The sequence below is a fragment of the Cheilinus undulatus genome, linkage group 14 (genome assembly GCF_018320785.1).
Source record: "Cheilinus undulatus linkage group 14, ASM1832078v1, whole genome shotgun sequence".
NCBI classification, from domain to species: domain Eukaryota; kingdom Metazoa; phylum Chordata; class Actinopteri; order Labriformes; family Labridae; genus Cheilinus; species Cheilinus undulatus.
The window spans coordinates 29,376,506-29,397,657 of NC_054878.1; the positions used below are offsets into that span (position 1 = coordinate 29,376,506).

The 21,152-nt window shown below is 38.4% G+C and overlaps 1 protein-coding gene across 1 annotated transcript in view; it reads right to left on the minus strand.

Moving 5' to 3' along the window:
* syne1a (spectrin repeat containing, nuclear envelope 1a) overlaps positions 1 to 21,152 on the minus strand; it is a 185,856-nt gene that overhangs the window by 98,829 nt on the left and 65,875 nt on the right. The window contains exons 53-57 of the mRNA XM_041806166.1: positions 14,119 to 14,296; positions 9,082 to 9,264; positions 6,523 to 6,666; positions 5,079 to 5,234; positions 1,339 to 1,503 (exon numbers count right to left, since the gene is read on the minus strand). Of these exons, the coding sequence (XP_041662100.1) occupies positions 1,339 to 1,503; positions 5,079 to 5,234; positions 6,523 to 6,666; positions 9,082 to 9,264; positions 14,119 to 14,296 (826 nt within the window). The remainder of the gene's footprint in view (positions 1 to 1,338; positions 1,504 to 5,078; positions 5,235 to 6,522; positions 6,667 to 9,081; positions 9,265 to 14,118; positions 14,297 to 21,152) is intronic.

The window sequence follows — 21,152 nt, forward strand, 5'->3', positions numbered from 1 at the left end:
CCTACCCCTTGGTTTTGCACATTCACATCAGGTGAAAGGGTAGCCCAATTTTCTTTTGAATCCAGGGCTAGGGATAAGGGCCAAGGGCTTCATAGCCCTTGAAACAAAGATTTTTCAGGACCACACTTGATACCAAGGGGTATGATGAATTTCCCACCATGCACTGTGTTCACATGCAAAATGGCAAAATGAACTACGAAGGAGATGCATAAATGAAAATATTTTCGGCATTGATTATAGGAAAAACAACAGTTATGTTTTCTCATATATTCAATCTTTAGCTACTATGGATGGGAGTTTATTGTATTTTAGGTATGTACACATGTAAACCAGGACTATTAACTGTATAAATACAAGGGGAAGATCTACAGGGAAATCAAAATGGACAAAATGGTTGAAGCTTTATTATCACCTCCGATGATATAGGAAATGTGTGATGATGAATGGCAATCAAGTGGCATCTCGTTTCTTAAGGGAATGTTTTCACCACTACCCCTTATCACTCTGGTTCAATGGGCAAGGGGTAGACGAGGGGGAAGGGTTAAGGGGTAGAAATGGGATTGGCCCTCGCTTCCATTATCCTGTGTGATTTTATTCAGGTCAAAAGTGCCGGAATTTATGGTCATCCCTCTGTGACTCAATTACAAATTTACTTTTGCTATCTGTCCCCAAAGTCTCCTCTAGAAATGGGAAAAAAGGAATTTCAGGTTATGTCTTTAAGGAGCTTTAAATCTTTTTAAAGGCAGATTGAAGGCATTGGAGGAAGATGCATATGGATGTAGATGTTTTGACTGATGATGGATATTAGACTTATCTATAATAAAAAATAGTAAAAGTTGGATGCCATACAGTGCAAAACATGACAAATCACAGACAAGACAAAAAAATTGCGTTTTAAAGAGATTCAAATACTTTTTGGCAAATTGAATTCTGTCCTGTGGAATGATCATTATATTCTAATTCTACTACTTGTTTGGTCCATCTTTTGACAATATTTCCCATCTTCGTTTCAGCTGTTTTTCTGATATTTTGCCTGTAGTTTAACAGGCGTAAGGAAACTTTGCTTTCAGGGTTCTTTGCCAGAAAACTGTTGTTTAAATCGTTACTTACTTAACCCAAGGGTATAAAAGTGAAGTTACAGAGTAAAATAACAGGCATTAAGGGTGTGGAGTGGGAAGAGAAAAACAAGCTTCAATCTATTACAGGTAAATGCACCATCAAAATAAATTCTAAGCTGTTGTTCCTAAGACAATTTATTTAAAGGTTTTAAGCCACAAATGTAGTAGCTTATATTGCTAGTATTCTGTCAAGGGACCCCACATCTATCTAGTCCTTTACCTCCAGCTGTAACATCCGGTCCTCTAGCACACCCTTGTCAGTGGTGGTGGAGATGCAGGTGCTAAGGACCCTCTGAGCCTCACAAACCCAATCCTGGAGCTCTTTGAGGCCCTGCGAGAAGAGGCGGTGCTCCCCAACAATACGCTCAATCCTAGAGGCCTTGTCCTGTAAGGATCAGAGTATAATACAAGATAAATAAACACACTCTTCTATACTTACAATGATTCTGAGAATAAGGTTAGGGCTGAAGAGGAACCTAAGAGCTAAATTTTTCCAATGTAAAACAACCATGTCCTTAAGAATTTCTGTTTATGCTAGAATTAACAAGCTTGTTTTCCCTCACACAGACATCTCCTGAGACTTTCCCACCCACATATAAGAGCACAGACACAGTATTTTGTTTTCAGTCATTACTTGAACATCATAAACATATGTCTCTTACAGCAGAGAGGAGATAGGGAGAGCTTCAATAAAACTCTACAAGTGGCAATTTTAAATGATTACATTTCCGTTTCCATGTCTGGAGGGGAAGAGGACCTAAAAATAGCTCTCCACGGGCTATTCAGGAAAGAAAATAAATCCATTCATCATTAAATGGGCACTCTCACTGTCCTGTAGTAAGAGAATAGTGCTCTGCAGGTCAGTGTAAGGTTCTGTTCCAAGCTATATCAAATTAATCATAAGAGTGTGACCAATCTAGTGAGCGCTCCAAAAAAAGGTCAGAATCTCAAGCACTGACACAATTCAGCGGTGGCATTTCAGAAGCGCTTCAGTGGATTAAAGTTAAGCTTCATAGCTCTGGCCTTTTTATGTTGATGAGGTGCAACCACGAGGATCTTTTGGAAGTGAGATATAGATTGCTCTGCTCTTGTGAATTGCTGGAGGTACTGAGGCTTAAGGTGCTTGATTTGTACCTCAAAGCATGATATCTGCAGCGGAAGTGACTGATGTGCGACAGGAGAATAATATCAGACACAGCAGATTAAAGACAACGCTGTAAATGCGAGAACACCTGACAAACAGTAGGATACAATGTGGTATAATACAAAATGAAATGCTTCACAAATCTTATGTTAACATGTTGTTTGAATTTATCATAATTAAAGCTAGAATCATGTTATGTACGAAATGATGATATATAATATGTTAAAAAACGATATGATGTAATATTATGTTATGCCATTTTGGATACAACATAATACAGTATGAAATGAAAATATATACAGTGCTTAACAAATTTATTAGACCACCTGTCATATTTGTCCCAGAGACCATCCAGCATCATGAAGTGCTTTAATGCGGACTCTTTCATTTTCAGTGAGCTCTCCATGTTTTGCTATTTTGAACAGGAATGGGGAATTTCAAACTGAATTCACCCAAATTTGAGCCAGCTTACTGGCTGAAAATCAGAAATTAATCAACCATAACATTCAACCACTAAAACTCATTTTTTCTGTTCAGGAATGCAAGTAAATAACTATAATTTGACATATTAATCAAGAAATATTAATGTGCTTTACTATTTTTTCTGTTTTTTTGTAAATCAGTACATTTGAAAATTCATGGATAACAATAATAATGATATTTTAGCATTAAAAATATCATTTGGGTTAAAGAGCTTCTACATATTTGTGTATTAACCATTGCAGAATCATAAAAAATGATTTTGGTAATTACCAATGCTGTTAATTTAGGGCAGCTGTGGCATAAACCTTACTTTGGTTAGGGTTAGGGTGGTCTAATAAATTTGTTAAGCACTGTATCTATATATGTATGTATATATATATATATATATATATATATATATATATATATATATATATATATATAAAAGAAGACATGATACCATATGGTACGATACACACTGTCATCTTAGGTGTGACACAATAAGATATGGTGTGGTATGATACAATTTCATTCAATATAATACTATATGATACAATAAAATACAGTAAACCTAAGGTTTATTATATAAACACATAAAAATGCAGAGTTACGATTTTAAGATTGATTAATTTCAATCAGTGCTTGTTTTATCAGGCAAGCACTGCCTGATGAAAGTCTAGTACTGAAAAGTTGCAAATAAATACCCCTCCTTTTTGCAAGTTTAACAGTGTGCGGGTGTTTTCTTTGAACTGTTTGCTTTATACCTTGCCCTCCAACGCACCTGTCCTGAGAAATAGATGTGCGAAGCAACCTTGTCATTGGAGATTGATTAATTTCAAATAACTGAAGTAAACAGCTTTTTGTGTACATATGATATGATGCGATATGATACTATTCTATACTATACTGTAAAATCAGATACAATCCAATACAACAGGCTACAATACAATATGATAAAATAGGATGGGATATGATGCGATATGGTATGGCATGGTACAGTACAGTACAGTAAGGTAAGGTAATGATATGACATCATACGATACAATATGATAAAATACGAAACGATACGATACAATATGATACTATACCATACCATATTATACTGTATGATGCAATAGGATTGTATTTTATTTAGGGCTGTCAAAAGACCAACATTTTTAATCACAAACAAGCTCAGGATTTCTGTGGTAAATCACAATTAATTGCATCCATTTTCTCCCATTTTTGAATGATGCAACCAAATTGTTTTTCAGTCATTTTGTATTTTTCTACTGTCTTAACTTTGACAGTAAATTGACCTCCTATTTGGATACAGACCTACTTTTAAAGGGCGCTTGAAGATTTTAACATAAACTTAATCACAGAAAAAGGAAATTCTAAGGGAGCGTAAAGGAAATAGAAGGCACAGATGACTTTTGACTTGTCCACTGAGCTGTCTGTGAGTTTTTAAAGAGAAATGCGTCAGTGGACTCATTTTGTATCTCTGTTGCTGCAAAGACAATGACATGGCTTAAGCAAAATGTGTTAAAAGGCCCAAAAAGGCAGAGATTAATAGCAATTTAAAAAAAAATTAGTGCACTCATTGGGGACCTTGATTAATGGCACTTAATGCAATTAATATTGACAGCCCTAAATATAATATACTGGATGCCACAAAAAGTGATACAGAATGATATGATACAGTTCTTTTCAGTACGATACAAGGTGATCCAAAATAATATGATACGCCTCTGGTATATTATGCTGGCATGTACATTAGTACATTGACTGCAATTTAAAATGACTGAAGCAAAAGTTCAATTATACAGGTATAGTTTAGTACAATACGATAACAAATGATAGACTCGATATGATACGATACGATATGAAACTATACAGAACAATAGGATACGATATAATATGATACGATACAACATGATATAATACAATACGATATGATACGATACAATACGGTATGATACAATACGATAACAATGGTACGATACAATACGGTACAATGTAACGCAATGCAATGTGATAGCAGTCGTGTGATTTTCTGTCCCCTTTGAGAAATTTGATTTGGAATCCAAAAGCTGCATACATTTAGCTGCCTCAGCAGTATTATAAAGAAATGAGCACACAAAAATCCACACGTAAACAAGGAAGTTGTTACCAATGAAATACACATACAACATACAGCATATTATACAAGGTTTACATATATTACAACATGATCGTTGAGAAATGATAGCAAAAGATAAAGAGTTGTTCATGACCCAAGCAAGTTACATTTTAGCACATTGCTGCATTTCTCAGGCAGAAGCACAGACGCATTAAGGGAGGTAACATGGGTACAGATGTGTGAGTTGTGTTACCTTTGTTAAGTTGCTGAGAGCTAAGTACTGTGCAGACAGCTGAGACACACGATGGACGAAGCCTTTGCCGGCTGCTTGACCCTCCCAGAGACTATGAGCTCGTTCTCTGAGCTGGCCCAGCTCTGCCTCCCGACTCGCCATATCCTCCAGCACAGACTGGACCAGTATGACGCATGAAGAGGAAGAAGAGATGGAGTGGAGAAATAAAGATGAAGGCGCAGCAGGATGTGGAGAGCAGGGTTCAAAGCAGCAGAAAATGAAATGGAGCACATAGTAGAGGTAGTGTGTAAGCACCATAAAAATTTGAGTGGAAGGGAAATTGAAATGACAAAAAAATATGAAAGCAGAGACAGAGAAGGGAGGCGGAGAGGCACAGAGAAGGGAAACAAGGTTGTTTAACATCTCACAAGAGCAGAAGGGGCAACAGGAGCACATCAAAATACACAGAAAAAGACAGGCGAAAAGGAACATCATAAAAAACAGCATCAGCAATATTTCTCCTGATGTTCACTTTTTAACAGAAATACAGTTATTTGGTTGGGCATCACAGCACAGAGACAGAAAGAGACAAGGATGATAAAATTCTGCAAAGGTGGGGGTTTTATATGTGAAAAGGTAAAGAGGATTTTGCCAACACAGGTCTGACTCCTAAGTCTGCCTGCTCTGTATTGTACTTGAGGTGCTTGGGGAAGAAATGTAATTGCTTGCAGGGCCAGACAAAAGGCAGTGAGGAGAAGTGCTACAGTGGGCGACAGAGTAAATACAAAAATAGCAACAACGATAAGGGCAGAGCTTTGAGATGAGCTTGATATATTTTTTTCTCTTTTGTCAGTTTTATCTTTTAACGCTTCTTGCCTCTCTTTCTTTTTTTTCTCTCAGCCAGACACAGCAGAGGCTGTTATCACATCCTGAAAAGGGCCTTTTAGCCACGCAGCGTTTCAGCTGTGACAGAAGGAGAATTAATTAGATTTCTGGACCATTCCTCTGACTATTGTGTCAAGACGCGGCTCTATTTTGATCCAGCAGTGCTCGACAAATGTAATTAGGTCTTTCTCTTTTTCCCAGCTGATTTGAGATTGCACTTTAGGGATGCATATCTGATGGAGAGCTACTACTATTTAGTGTCCTTGGAAAATCTACTTAATATTCAATTTATGGTGTAATGACAGACCGTACTTGACTCACTTATAGTGGCTTAAAGGCACACTCTTAATACAGCATAATGAAATTTTTACCTTATAGATTACAATGCTAGAGTGCAGCATAATGCACAGATTAAGGAGTATCTTTAAACACTGTTTAAACTGATCCATGGATAGCCACAATGAAAGGGGGAGGACAGTCAATTTAAACACAAAGATATCTGCTTATTAAGGAATCCCAGACAGACGTGCAAAGATTCATCTGCGTAACAAAAAGGATTTTGGGCTTCACTTTACTGTACCTGTAGTTTGCTGAGCTCCTGTTTCTTGGCCGGCAGGTCATGTAACCGAGCGCTGCTCTCCTGTACTCTGAGCTCCGTGCTGTTGAGCCAGTCCTGCAGAGGCTCAGCACTGGCCTCAAACTCGGTCATCTGGGACTGCAGGTTCTGCAAGTAAGACATAAGACTTGTTTAATTTAACTATTTTTACAAATATTTGGCAGACAGAGATTGTAGTTTGTTGTATATTATTTTATCTTTATGTATGCAATGGAGAATTCTTACCACAAAACCTGCATTCATCCTTTACTTTTTTGTTTCATTTATATTTTTTCCATCAGTGGTCTGCCTGTTATCAGTTATCCATTTATTTACTACAGCTGTGAGGAAACCATGGCATTTATTTTCCTATCAGCCTTTTAAATGAAGTCAAAGTTATTGTTCAAGAATGAAATCACTTCTTTTTTGTAATTTAAACTTCATTTAACCAGATAAAACACACTGAGATTGAGATCTCTTTCACAAGGGTGACCTGGCCAAGAGGTCAGCAGCACATGTCATAATAAATAGTAGTGATCATTGCACACCTGGGATCAAAGATAAATACTTAATCCATTTCAATGTCTCTGTATACATTGCCTATAAAAAGTATTAACCCTATTTGATTTTCTACCTTTTATTGATTTTATCAATCAATCAGGGTCAATATAATTTGGTGTTATTTTTTCTTTACAAAAAACTCTTAGATTTCAAAGTGAAACCCAATTTATACAAAGTAATGTCAATTAAATAAAATTTGTAAAGTAAAATAAGTGGCTGCATAAATATTTATTCCTATTAAAGTAGCTGTTCTAATTCAACAGAGGCCAGCCAATTGGTGCCTGTAGTCTCACATTTAGTGAAATGGGGATCACCTGAGTACAGTGATTGTAACATAAATGCACCTGAGTCTGGAGGGTTCAGTCATGATTAATCAGTATTCCTGGCACCATAACACCATGAAGACAAAAGAACACTCCAAGCAACTCAGAGTAAAGGTCACTGAAAAGTATAAGTCAGGGGTTGGATAAAAAAAAATTCCAAGGCACTTAGAATCCCCAAGAGTTCAGTTAAATCCATAATCAAGCAATGGAAGGGATATGGCACGTTTAAAATCTGCCTAGATCAGGCTGTCCTCACAAACTGAGTGACCGTGCAAGAAGGAGACTAGTGAGAGAGGCCACCAAGACACCTATGACTAATCTGAAGGAGTTACAAGCTTCAGCAGCTGAGATGAGGTATTAAATCTTGACTGGAGTTAACCAAAATGCATTTGGGAGACTCCAAGGTCAAGTGGAAGAAAGTTCTTTGGTCTGATGAGTCCAAAGAACGTTCCGGAGTGGCCGAGTCAAAGCCCACACCCCAATCCAATAGAAGTTTGTGGCTGGACTTGAAAATGGCTGTTCATGCCAGATCACCCTATAACCTGACAAAGCTTGAGCGGTTTTGTAACAAAGAATGGAGTAAAATTGCAGTGTTCAGATGTGCAAGCCTGATTGAGACCTGTTAGCACAGACTCAATGCTGTGGTTGCAGCCAAAGGGGCATCTAATAAATACTGATTTGGAGGGGGTGAATATTTATGCAGTCACTCATTTTACATCACATGTATTTGTTCGATTGACATTACTTTGTAGAAATCTGTTTTCACTTTGACATTAAAGACTTTGTTTTTCTTTTGTCAAAAATCCAAACTATGGGACGCAGGTGGCCGAGTGGTTAAGGCGCGCGCGCCCCATGTACACGGACGGCCCGGGTTCGAATCCGGCCTGAGGCCCTTAACCTCATGTCTTTCCACCGCTCTCATCCCTGTTTCCGACTCTATCCGCTGTCCTCCTCTGTCAAATAAAGGCACAAAAATGCCAAAAATAAATCTTAAAAAATACTAATCCAAACTATACTGACCATGACTTAGGGGCAATACTTTTTATAGACACAAAAAAATAAAAGCAGTAAATCAAATCTAACATGTAAGTCTTAAAATTGTGACTCTTTGACAATAGAAAGTGTTGATAAAGATGTATAAAAAAGGAAAATATTCAGACATACTTTTTTAAGACGTACTTTAATTTTAATTCTAAAGTCCATAATCATTTTAAAGCTCGTGTGACAAGCTTCTAGCAAGTTATGAAACAGACTAAAATTAATAGTGAAACCTCTATATGACCTTTAAAATCAAATGAGAACATCAGCAAGAAGACTTAAAGTTTCTATATTGTAATTTGAATGTATGTAACCACTGCCATGGGACTAGGAGTCAAATGAGGTGTTAGCACTGTCAAAACAGATTATTTTCTTTTTCACAGCAAATATTTTAATAAGCAATACATTTGACTTTTAAAAGAAAACAAGAAAGTGATTTTTCAGAGCTACTGCTTTGCCTAGAGGGGACACCAAATTATCACAAAGGAAAAGCTCCTCACAGGAGCTTTAACATCCAAAAGAAAAAATTATCCTCTGTTTAACCATTAAGTCCTCTGTAATCCAGATTTTCCTTGTTAGTGGGCAAACAAGCAACATCCAAACAAAGAATCTGCTAACAAACCTTGAGTGCATCCTCCCTTGTCTGCAGGTTATTCATCAGGCTCTTCCAGTCGTCTCTGGCATTCGCCACCTTGGCCTTGATTCCCTCCACTCTGTCTTTGGATACCACAGCCATCAGCAGCTCCCCACTGGCTCCTACTGTACTCAGCCTGGCCTGGCCATGCTCTCTGTCACTCAAAAACTCCTGCGGGGATACACAGACGAAGACAAAGGAACTGTGACTATTTAACACTAAACACACACACACACACACACACACACAAATGGAGGAGGAAGGAAGGAGAAAAATGAAGGGAGGAGGGAAAGAAAAGGGCTGATTTACACTTTCTCCAACTTTTTTTGTCTCTCACTGTGGGTACAAAAGCTGATGGGTTATTCAACAATGTTTTTCCACACATAGCCAACAATTTCTGTGTGTGTGAGTCTAAGACTCTCTACACGGTCAACAACAGTAATAAGACGGTCCAAAATCCTTACTTATTCCACATGCGTGGGCAGAAAGATGCATCTGACCCAGGGAAGCAATCACAGATAAGAAAAAAACATTGAGCCTGAAATGTGTAGGTTTTAATGTAGCTCCTCCATACCCACCCCTTCCTTAGAGCTGAGCGGATGACAGTAGCGCAGCAGGGACCATTCCACCATCTGTGCAGTCAGCACATCACTTACACACACTACTGCTTCAGCCTCCTTAAACACACATGCTAGCACGCACGCACACACACAATGGTACAGTAGAGCCACACACTAGCACGGAGAGTCTGTCTGTGTTTATTTTCTCTGTCTGTTCCGTTCATTCATCGTCTTTTCTCTTCCACGCTTACTACCATTCTGCCCCCCTACCAGTGAAACTGTACACCACCAATTAAGCGTGACACAATGGATGCCCCGCCTGCCCCGCCCACTCTGGCCCTCCTGGGGGTCAGCCATGTGGAAACATTGTTCCACATTCCTCACCAAGTCAATAATAAATAAAACATGACCACCTCCTCTACTCTGCTCTGCCATATTCTCTGTGACATTCCCTCCCTTCTTCAAAGCTACCGTAGAAACTTCTGGAGGAAAACTTCTTCCATATTCATTCTTGTTGTTTTCTTGATACTCTAACATTTCTATTCATATTACAGTCAATTCATAATTTAGGCTCCTTGTGAACTCTCTGCTCTGAATAAAACCTCAAACATTGGAATCAAATCAAGTGTAGAGTAATTGTCTTACTATTTAAGCTCAGCTCAGAGCACGTATTTCAATTCCTTGGTGGTAATGTAGTGGTGGATATGGTCAAGTGCCTGAGAGGTAATTAACCGTCTGGTGCAGAGATGTGGGCACGTCTACCTATAACCGCCAAGCACCCGCCTCTTAGCCAGGGCCCTGGGGTGCTTTTAAGAGACTGTTACACCTGCCAGCTCCTCAGAAAGAGAAACACAGAGATATTTTGAAGAGAATGTCACAGAGACCCTGCTGTGGAGCTTTCTCTCATCCCTCTCTTGGCCATGTGCCCACTTTTAGCTTTTCCAGGGCTCATGGCGGGCCCTGCCTCTCCAACAAGCCCACCAGAGGACACTCAGCAGTGGGCATGTCAACACAGACAACCCCTTGAGCTGTTCCCCCTTTGAAAATGGATCTATTCTTCAATTATTGCATCATTTTATTTTATGAAATTTCCTCCAGCGAGGCAATAATTTTCTAGCCTGCTAGAGGCATCCAAAAAAATTAGAAGCAATCAGTAGATGGTAATTAGCAACAGTTGATTTAAAGTGTGTCCAAAAAATGACACAAAAACTTTCACGACAAGATGATTGCTGATTTAATCCCTTAATTAACTCGTAAGTGTAAGTAAAGTACATAAATTATGCTCTGCAAAAGCCCAAATCTAACCAAATACAGTTGTATGCTTTCTCACCAAAATAAAACTTAATTTGAGCTGTTTTCACTCCAAAAGTCCAAACAATTTTTAGAATGAGATAAAGCTTTTATTAGGAAATTACAACTCAGTACATCTATCAATGCAGCAAGGAAAATGCACCTAAGTTTTTTGAAACAACATAAAGATTAGATTTTTGTATCATTCTGCCCTTACTCAGGGGATCCAAAACTTTGCCAAACCAAAGACCCCATATGGTATTAGTCTCTGGCAGAGAAGAACTTAACCTGACACACCAAATACACTCTTACATGTATTCATGGCATGGGATATGTTACAGAACCATCAAGAGGAGGGTCTGGCTGCAGACCATACATCTGAGACATTGTACTGTATATCTCAGAAGAGAAATTACTGTAAATTGCCAGCACAATGTATTTCCAGTTTTAGTTGATTTTTCTTCTACGTCAGTTATGGAGCTCTGTATCTGCATAGCTAACCAAGCAATGTAAGCTACACTGGCTGCATGGGAATTAGTCTGTGGTGCTGTCAGCAGACTGTTTACTTGGCTTTATTAAATGTTTTGTAATGAGGTTTCTTAAAGTCAGGTTTTTAAATTTGAACTTCTGTCATCCTAACGTTACCATAACTGTAAACTGAAGTTTCATCCAATTTTATCTTGACAGTTTTAGCGTGTATTTCTGTTCTGAGATGTACAGTGTCTCAGATGAACAGTTGTGAGAGTGGCCGTCAGAAATAAACAGGCTGCAGCCGAACTGTTTTGCATCCATGAGGGTAACGGACCATAGTTGGTGTTTAAGAAGGGCAGAACCTTTAAAATAAATCAGAGTGACTGGACGAACAACCTGTCATATTCATTTTTTTCTTTCTTTTTTTTCTATCTGTCATATTCATTATGGGCAAATCAGAGCAACAAAACATATGACACAGTAGGTGTGCACACAACAGTGAATAAGCCATATAATGTGAGTTTAAGAGTCAGCCGTTATCGCTGCTACCTCAGTGGAGCCAGGTGGCATGTCAAACTCATGCCGACAAAGGTCAGGAGATTAGCAAAAACATCTTTTCCACTGAGAAAAGCTTTCAAAGCAGTCCTTTGCTCTTCTTTAAATAAATAAATGATATGTTATCGCCTCGATGGCTGCCATGTTTACAGGCTTGCAATTGCTTCCACTAAATGACACTTGGTAACTGCCCCCTCCTCAAATGATGCTGACTGGTTCATTTTCTAACTGGGAATTAGAATTTCAGTTTTAATGATTGCAAGATGGATCTGCCTGATGACAGATATGGAATCTGGCCAATTCACTGTGTAAACAATATGGAATAATGTTTCCATTCATTCATCCATTGACACCTTAAAGCCTTACAAACTCTGACTTACCAATAACCTATAAGAGTAACCAAAAATGATCAGTAGTACTAACAATAAACCTTGTTTTAACAATTATTCTCTCTTACTCACTTTTTAAATACAATGTGCCATTTGGTTTGTGTTATTTTCCAAAATCAAAGACTGTTGTAGTCAGTAGGCAATTTGTATTTTTAACAAGGGGGGTGCACCTTGTTAAGGACGAAGATGTGAGTGTTTTCTTTCATGCTTCATTCAGTGAGAAAACTTTGACTAGAACAGTGAAAAACCTTATTTGTCAAGGGCAGTGCTTAAGTGAACGGAATATTGTAATTTCTTAACCTGAACGCAGCTTCTGTCATTCCGTGCATTACGTGGATGGTCAGACTTTTGGTGGAATTGGACGCGCATGTTGCGGGTACAGGTGGGAGGGAGGGATGACACACACCGCACAAGCAGGTGTTAATGATCAGGAAATCAGGAGGAATGGGCAGGTAGGGTGTTCACTGTCCAACGCAGGACTCTATCTCTACATCCTGTCCGTTCAGTGCTGTGTGAACAAGGAAAAAGAAAACTTATTTTTCTCTGAATGTCTTGCCGGGCTCCCAGTGTGCGTGTGCTGGGGGCGCGCATGGGGAGAGAGACAGGCAGCAGCAAGGTGAGGCTGGACTCGTTTCACAAACGAGGGGCGCAGAGGTTAGAGGAGTGCAGGAGCTGATGATCTGTTACACTGGTGGACTTATTAAAAATGTTCAGGGGTCATGACGGCGCTCCCCTCACTGTGGCGACCTAGGCAACCACCTATAACCTATCCCTATGTCCAGAACCGGCCCTGCATGGGACAGTACAGGTTATGCTGGATGGGAATGCCGACGTGAAAACACGGGGGTCTAATCAAACAGTGGCGATCTGCTGCAGTTTAATACATAAATGGGAAACTTTGTAAAGGATCAATAAATCAGGCAGAACATACTCAACTAAGCATGCCTGCTCTGCCCTGACAGACAAGGGATGGCAGGTTTACAAAGGGGATGCATTTTGGTCACATTTTGCTAACAAGGGGGACACCATCCCCCCTCATCCCCCCTCTAATAGCCTACTGGTTGTAGTAAAAACCAGACTTTGATAAGAAACATCTAAGAAAATACATTAAATTATTACCGTCTCACATTATTATTAGATAATTTTTTTTATATCTCCTTCCTCTTCCCTTCAAGTTCCCACCACCCCTAGCACTCTCAGTGATTCCCCCCACAGGATAAAACACTGCCTTTACTCCACTACTAGCACTTGCTTGCTCTGAAATGTTTACATCTTAAATAAAGATAGTAAATGGCCTATGACATGTAGGTACTTTCCCAGATATGACAGTAGAGTGATGACTATTATCAATGCCACAATTAGAACAAGATATTAAAAATGTAGATATTTCACAACAGGCGGAATTAAAGCAATATTCAGTCATGAACAAAAAGACCAGTTCTGCCTCTCTCCCCAAAATAATATGATGTAAAAAATTTGATTCTATCTGTGTATTTGCTATTCTGTGTCTGGCAGGTCTGTCCTGGGAGAAGTCTCTGGTTCACAGAAGGTGAGGCACTTTGTATTTCCAGAAGCAATAAACTGAGTCCCTGTAATTGCAGAGGTGGCTAAACAAAGAGTTACATCCAAGAGATATCAGCAACATAAAGGGAAACAACACATGAAAAGCTGCAAAAATACACTGATGTATGTCTAGGATGTTGTAAGAAGGCACTTAAAATAACAGTTGTCATATCAGCTGTACAAAAGGTATATCTTACTTGGATTCTTTCCAGAGCGGTTGAGGCTTCTGAGACATTTTGTGGCACATCAAAGCATTTGGCTGTGCTGATTTTAGCGTTGACGAACCACTGCTGGAAGTCTCTCAGGGCTGCACGAAACCTCTGCTCCAACAAGCGCTCTTTATTTTGACACTCCCTGGACGCACGAAGACTGAGACTGTGGAGAAAAGAGTCATTAAGGCTTAAGATAAGATACTCACAGGATGAAATTAACTCTTACAAAATACAGGAAGAAAGGAGTCACAACCAGAGAGAATGTTTGCTGTCTGCTGCCCATGTGCTCATCAAAACAAAGGGAATACATGCACAGATGCTCAGAAACTGTAGATACTGTCCTCACGTTACGGAGAAGGCGGGGAAAGAGGAGCCTCAGAGAGTAGCAGGGGTGAGAAAGGACCAGGTGGAGAAATGGCAAAATGGGTGAAGTGGAAGCAATGAGCGTTGGGGGCAAAGAGGGAGGGTGGGGGATGGGGGGTGAGGGGCATTGCGTGGGTGGGGGGTTGAGAGGCAACATATGAGTGGGGCAAGAGTTCACAGGGGCGACAAGATGGAGAGAGCTAGAGCTGACAGATTGATGCTGCAAGAAACAGGGTGCGACAGAGAGAATACGACTGGGAAAAGAGTGACAGCGATAAGGGATGATAAAGTGATGTGTTATAGTAACTAATTACATTCCAAGACTACTTTTGTCATTGTTCCTACATCCTCCCGAGAACTGAGATTTTACTTGAAATGCATTTTTAGTTTCTCCAACTTACTAGGGAAAAGTGAGACCTTGTAAGTTTAAAACCTAAACCTTTTCTTCAAACAAGAAGTAGTTTTCACTAAAGGATGTCTGTACAAGAGGAAAACTGGCTTATCTTTCTATAGGACACAAAACAAAATTATCATTTCTGCACTTGTAGGAAGTCATTTTCACAAAGACTATGCTTTTAAAATTCTAAAGATAGCAACAGCACAACAAATCTCCAGAAGGCACTGTTACTGCAGAAACAACACATCACTAGTAAATTTTTGCCCGTACGTTTTGGTTGCATCAATCAGATGGTAAGGGGCCATTAAGTCAATAAGAAAAGGCATAGTCATGAAAAAATGTATAGTGGGGTCATTTTCTGATGATGGACCACAAAAAAGTATTAAGGCCAAGAATGACTAAATTTCCCCTTAAAGTTCTGAGAAAAAGTTCTGGAGGACTAGAAAAAAATCCTTTAAAATTATTAGATATTTCCAGACTATAAAAAAATCCCCCCCCCCCAAATGCCCTTAAATATCATAGACATTACCATAAATTCTCTGAAAACTTTTAAACATGTCTTTTAATACCATAAAAATAAACAAAATTTCCTTGAATCATTCACAAACCTCCCAGTGGAACTTTCTGAAAAAAAACCCCGAAGATCTAAATAACATTTTTCCATATGGCGGAGTCATTTTTCTGATAATGGAACACAAGTATTAAAACTTCACTAGCAGTTCTGGAGGTCTTAAAGAACCCTTTAAAATAACTAAAGAATTCCAAAACATAAAAAAATCACTAAAGTTCCCTAAAATATCCAAGATAATCTCTGAAAACATTTAAACATTAAAAACCATAAAATAGCCCAAATTTCCTGAATAATCCAATAATCTAACACGACAATGACACTTTTTGAAAAAGCCTAATGACCAAATAAACATTTCCCCCAAAATCCCATGAAATTCCTGAAAATTCTCAAACCAGAGTAAAAGAAAAATTACAAATAAATGGTTAACTACAGCCCTAGTAGATGAAATGGGACAAAATAGAAAAGAAAATTCAGGTAGTATTTTTATTTGTAGTATGCAAATACAGCTTTCTTTGAGATGCTAGCAGTGCTAACATTTACAGTATTACACTACGTAAGAGTTTCACTGCAAAACTGCTTCCTGTAAAATATTATCAAGTATTGGGCCCAGCATCAGCTCCAATACATTCTCCTCCAACCACTTCACTGAAACTTGTATTTACCATGCTCATATCACTTGATCACACTTGCTAGCTAGGGACACAGTGGAGCTTCAAGGATGCACTGATAGCTCAACAGGCCAGAATGTTAACTGAAAATTGATGCCAGACCTAGTGTGAATCGTACTTGTGATTAAAACTAAATATGAAAACAGAAGCATAAAAAACCCTACTCTATTAAACAGCTACAAAATTTAAGATCTTGTAGTCTTGCATTAAAGACTTTCTAAAGACTTCATTTTCAGTGAGTTACATTGGGAAGCATTGATTGTAGGTCTGTGATTAGACACACATTCCAGTCTCCTTCAAAAACATGTTTTAAGCCAATCAGCCTTGACATCAGCAGACCTTTCTGCCTTGCAGTGTGCTATTCAACACAATGTTACCTCTACTGACACTGAATGATACGTGCAAAATGACTGATGTCCAAGGATACAGACTTATTTAACACATGAATGCATTTTTGATTGCACATGACACAACTGTTAAAATTACCTCCTAAATAATTCAACAAACAAAGGGAAACTTATTCAAAGAGACTTTTATAGTAATTAACATGCAAAAAATCTAATTTGCATACAGCTGAATTAATCAGGATTCAAAAACGTCGGACATCAGAAGAAAAGGGTCACTGGGTCTCATAAATATCTGGCAGTAGGTGAAGGTTAAATAGAGGGGGGGTGGATGAAGGAATGGAAAGGATGACAGCAGGAAAACAAGGTGTGCAGCTGTTTAAGCAAGAGGTGATGTCCAAAGGGAGACTTGAAAAAAACCTTATCAACACACAGACACACAGCATGCACATGAACCCCCTTGAGTTTTCAATGACGCGATGAGGGCATAAAGGGGTAGCACAGTGGAGATAACATGAGTGTAGAAGAAGCACTTTTTCTGCTGTGACAGAATCCAGACGATGCTATGAAAAGGACAGATACTGTGGTTTCTTCCCCCCTCTCCTCTCTCTCTCTCTTTCTTTTACACTCTGTTCTTGCTTTTCTTCCTGCAGTGCTTAATGCAGGACAGGTGCAAAAAGTACACAAGCCAAGTCCATTATAGACTGAAAGCCAAGCGAACTAGGATGGGTGCTGGGATTTTTTTTTTTGTGCAAATCAGCAGCCAAACCCACTTTCCCGCCAAAGCGTCTTCAACAAGTTGACCTCACTAAGATTGTCTGCCAACGAATGTTAGTCACACTGCCTGGCAATATCTCAAAATGTCTCTGTTAATATTGCATCTATGCAAATTAAGGAGGATATTTGTGCAACTGTGGATGTTCACACTTGTGTAAGCATGTGTTAAATATGTTTGGCTGTGGGCATAGATGTTCTTTTTTGCTGTTCTTTAGAAAAACGCTGCATGATGTGTTCACAAGCATGTGCTACACAAACACAAGCTAACTTATGAGGTGAAAAGCTGTCAATTAGAGCTCAGTAACAAGACAAACATGTATCAGCATGGAAAAAAAGACCATCCAAATGTAACTGCTTTCCTTTAAATCATTCTCAGCCTTGCATAAAATTAACCCGAGATGGCAGCAAAAATAAGAAACAAGCAGAGGTGAAGAGAAGGTAGTCAAATGTCGCGTAGCAACTGGTGGCTCTGCTGCTCTCTGTCATCTTTCACTTTCGTCTGGCTATTAAGCACACACACAAACACCCACATGCTCTGTGTGCGAGATGGCCACACACACGTACACCCACTCCTTGTGGGTATGCTTGTAAAACAAAGCTGTAATCCTTCCCACTTAAGCATCAGAGAGGCGATTGTAGTGAAAACTCTGCCCTATTTCATTGTGATTCTTGGACACATTTGCTGTGCTATGAAAGAAATATTAAGCATTAGATGCAGTGTCTGTTTTCTGCGCTTTATTGATAAATGCGTGTGCAAGATGCCTTCTCACTGCTATTAAAATAGAGCTCCATAAAATGGTTCTACTCTGTATCAGAATAAGAGGTGAGACACACATCAATCAGGCCATAGCCTATATCCTTGTCCTTGCTCTAACAGTGTCTCACACCTCCTCACTACTTCATGACTCCTCACAGATACCCTAATGACATGAATGAAGTAACACAAGTTAATTGGCCAAAGAAGTGGCTGACAGCAGATAAAAGAAGACAGTAGTAGGATAATGTAGGACAGTAGTGGGAAGGGTCTAAATCAGTGGTTCAACTGGTCCAGCCTCGGGACCCACCATCAACTTCCAAATGAAAATCTGCGACCCAAATTTCTGATCATGTTTGACAAATCAGGTTTACCAAATGAAAAAATATCCCAGTTTGAACCTCAAAGATGCAAAACATGCCACAAATCAAAGATGTGAGGCAATACAAGCTTGCTTGGAAAGAGTTTTCTTGACATTCTTGACACAATTTTATTTCCAAGAACACATTCACAACCCACTGAAAAGGGCTCCACTACCCACTTTTGGGTCCCGACCCACCAGTTGAGAACCACTGGTCTAAAGAATGCAGCATACAGAGAGGTGAGAATAACAATAAATTACAATGAAAAAAATAAATTAATACTGTGGTTTATCAGTATCATTGTTGTGAGCTACATATCTGTAATGTTATTTTTTTTGTAAGTTATTTTAAAACACTTTACAAAAATAGTGGGTCTAGACCATACTCTTTGATTTGTTATTAAAGAAATACCCTAAATTAATATACCATGAGCTCTGCTATAAGCAACATTCAGCAAAGTTTCACTTGTAAACAGAGGTCTCAAGTAACTAAGTACAAATACTTGGTTACCTTACTCATGTAGAAATTTTGGGTATCTATACTTTACCCGAGTAATTATTTTTCAGCATACTTTTTACTTCTACTCCTTACATTTTCAAGCAATTATCTAGACTTTCTACTCCTTACATTTTAAAAATAGCCTCATTACTCCTATTTCATTTCAGCTTGTATCCATTCTGGCTTGTCATTGTTCAAAAAAATACAAATAAAAAACCCAAAAACCTATCCAGATAAGTCACGCCATCTGGATAGAGTGAATTTGATTGCGGTTGGATGAGAAGTATAAACATAATACCATTCCGACACCCTATTGTTTTGTATGCGATCCATTGTACCTGTGCACATGACACAAATCACGTCCACTCCAGCAAGGAAGTAGCAGACGTATGTTGCCTAGTATGAAGATGTCCGTGGCAGAGACTCGAGAACTCGAGCAAAATGTCCCAACCAAGCACCAGCAAGGAGGTTGGTAGTACACATACGTGGTTCTTGAATGTATTTGCATTGTACTAAAATGCGTTCATTTTCAATGGGCATAAATGCGGCTGAAGCAGGTGCATCCCAAATTTTTCAACATCAACATTTTAATGTAACATTATAGTCATTATGGCCTTTAGAAAAATGTTTTTTTGGGGAGGTGGGGAAGTGCACTATAGGTCCCTGTGGTGCGGCCTAAACTTTTTTCCTTAATGGTATTTCCCCCCCTTACATTACTTTTACTTTTATACTTTAAGTAGTTTTGAAACCAGTACTTTTACACTTTTACTTGAGTAAAAAAGCTTGAGTTGACACTTCAACTTCTACAGAAGTCTTTTTAAACCCTAGTATCTATAATTCTACCCGAGTAATGAATGTGAATACTTTTGACACCTCTGCTGGTAAAGAAAACTTCCCCTTGACAAGGCAGAAACCTTGAGTAGGACCAGACACATGTTGACCTGCTGAAGCTGTATCATGTCATTTAGTATCGTATTGCAATGTTGAGAGTTACTCCATAATTCCCAACCCTAAATAAAACTGTCAGTAGGTGTGAATGTGGGTGTGCCTGGTTGTTTGTCTCTATACGTCAGGCCTGCAATTGACTGGCGATCAGTCCAGGGTGTACCCAACCTCTCTCCCAATGACAGCTGAGATAGTTTTGTATTGTATTGTGTTGTATCTTATTATACTGTATTGTGTTGTATCATGTCATACTCTATTTTGTTGTACCGTATCATACTGAAGTGTCGTACAATATCATACTGTAGTGTCCTACCCTATCATACTGTATTGTGTCGTATAGTGTTGTATTGTATCATATTGATTTGGGTTGTATTGTATTCTATCATATCATGTTGTATTCTGTTGTATCATATTATACTGTATTGTGTAATATTGTGTAATATTGTATCATATTGTATTTTGTCATAACGTGTTGAATCATATTGTACCTAATCATAACATGCTGTATTGTCTCATATTGTATTGTAGTTTGCGTATCATACTGTATTGTGTTGTAAAAGATGGTAATGTATTGTCTCATATCATATTGTACATCTGTGAGTCACCTGATTATGACTGTGTTGTATCGTGTCATACTGTATTGTGTTGTATTGTACCATATCGTACTGTATTTTGTTGTATTTCGTCGTATCATATCATACTGTATTGTGTTGTAAAAGATGGTAATGTATTGTCTCATATCATATTGTATATCTGTGAGTCACCTGATTACGACTGTGTTGTACCGTGTCATATTGTACTGTGTTGTATTGTACCGTACCGTACTGTATTTTGTTGTATTTCGTCGTATCGTATCATACTGTATTGTGTCGTATCTTGTCATACTGTATTGGGTTGAATTGTGTCAAATCAAATCATTCTGTATTGTGTTGTATCGAATCATATTTTATTGTGTCCTATCTTGTCATACTGTATTGTGTTGTATTGTGTCGTATTGTATCATACTGTATTGTGTCATATTGTCATATCGTATCCTACTGTATTGTGTTGTATTTTGTCTTAATGTATCATACTGTATTGTGTTGTATTATGTTATATCGTATCATACTGTAGTGTGTTGTATTTTATCATACTGTATTGTTGTGTTACAGTATCATACTGTATTGTCTTGTATTTTGTCATATTGTGTCATACTGTATTGTGTTGTATCATATCATACTGTATTGTGTAGTTTCGTATCATGCTGTATTGTGTCGTATTGTTTTGTATTGTATCATATTGTTTTGTATTGTATACTATTGTATCATGCTGTATTGTGTCGTATTGTTTTGTATTGTATC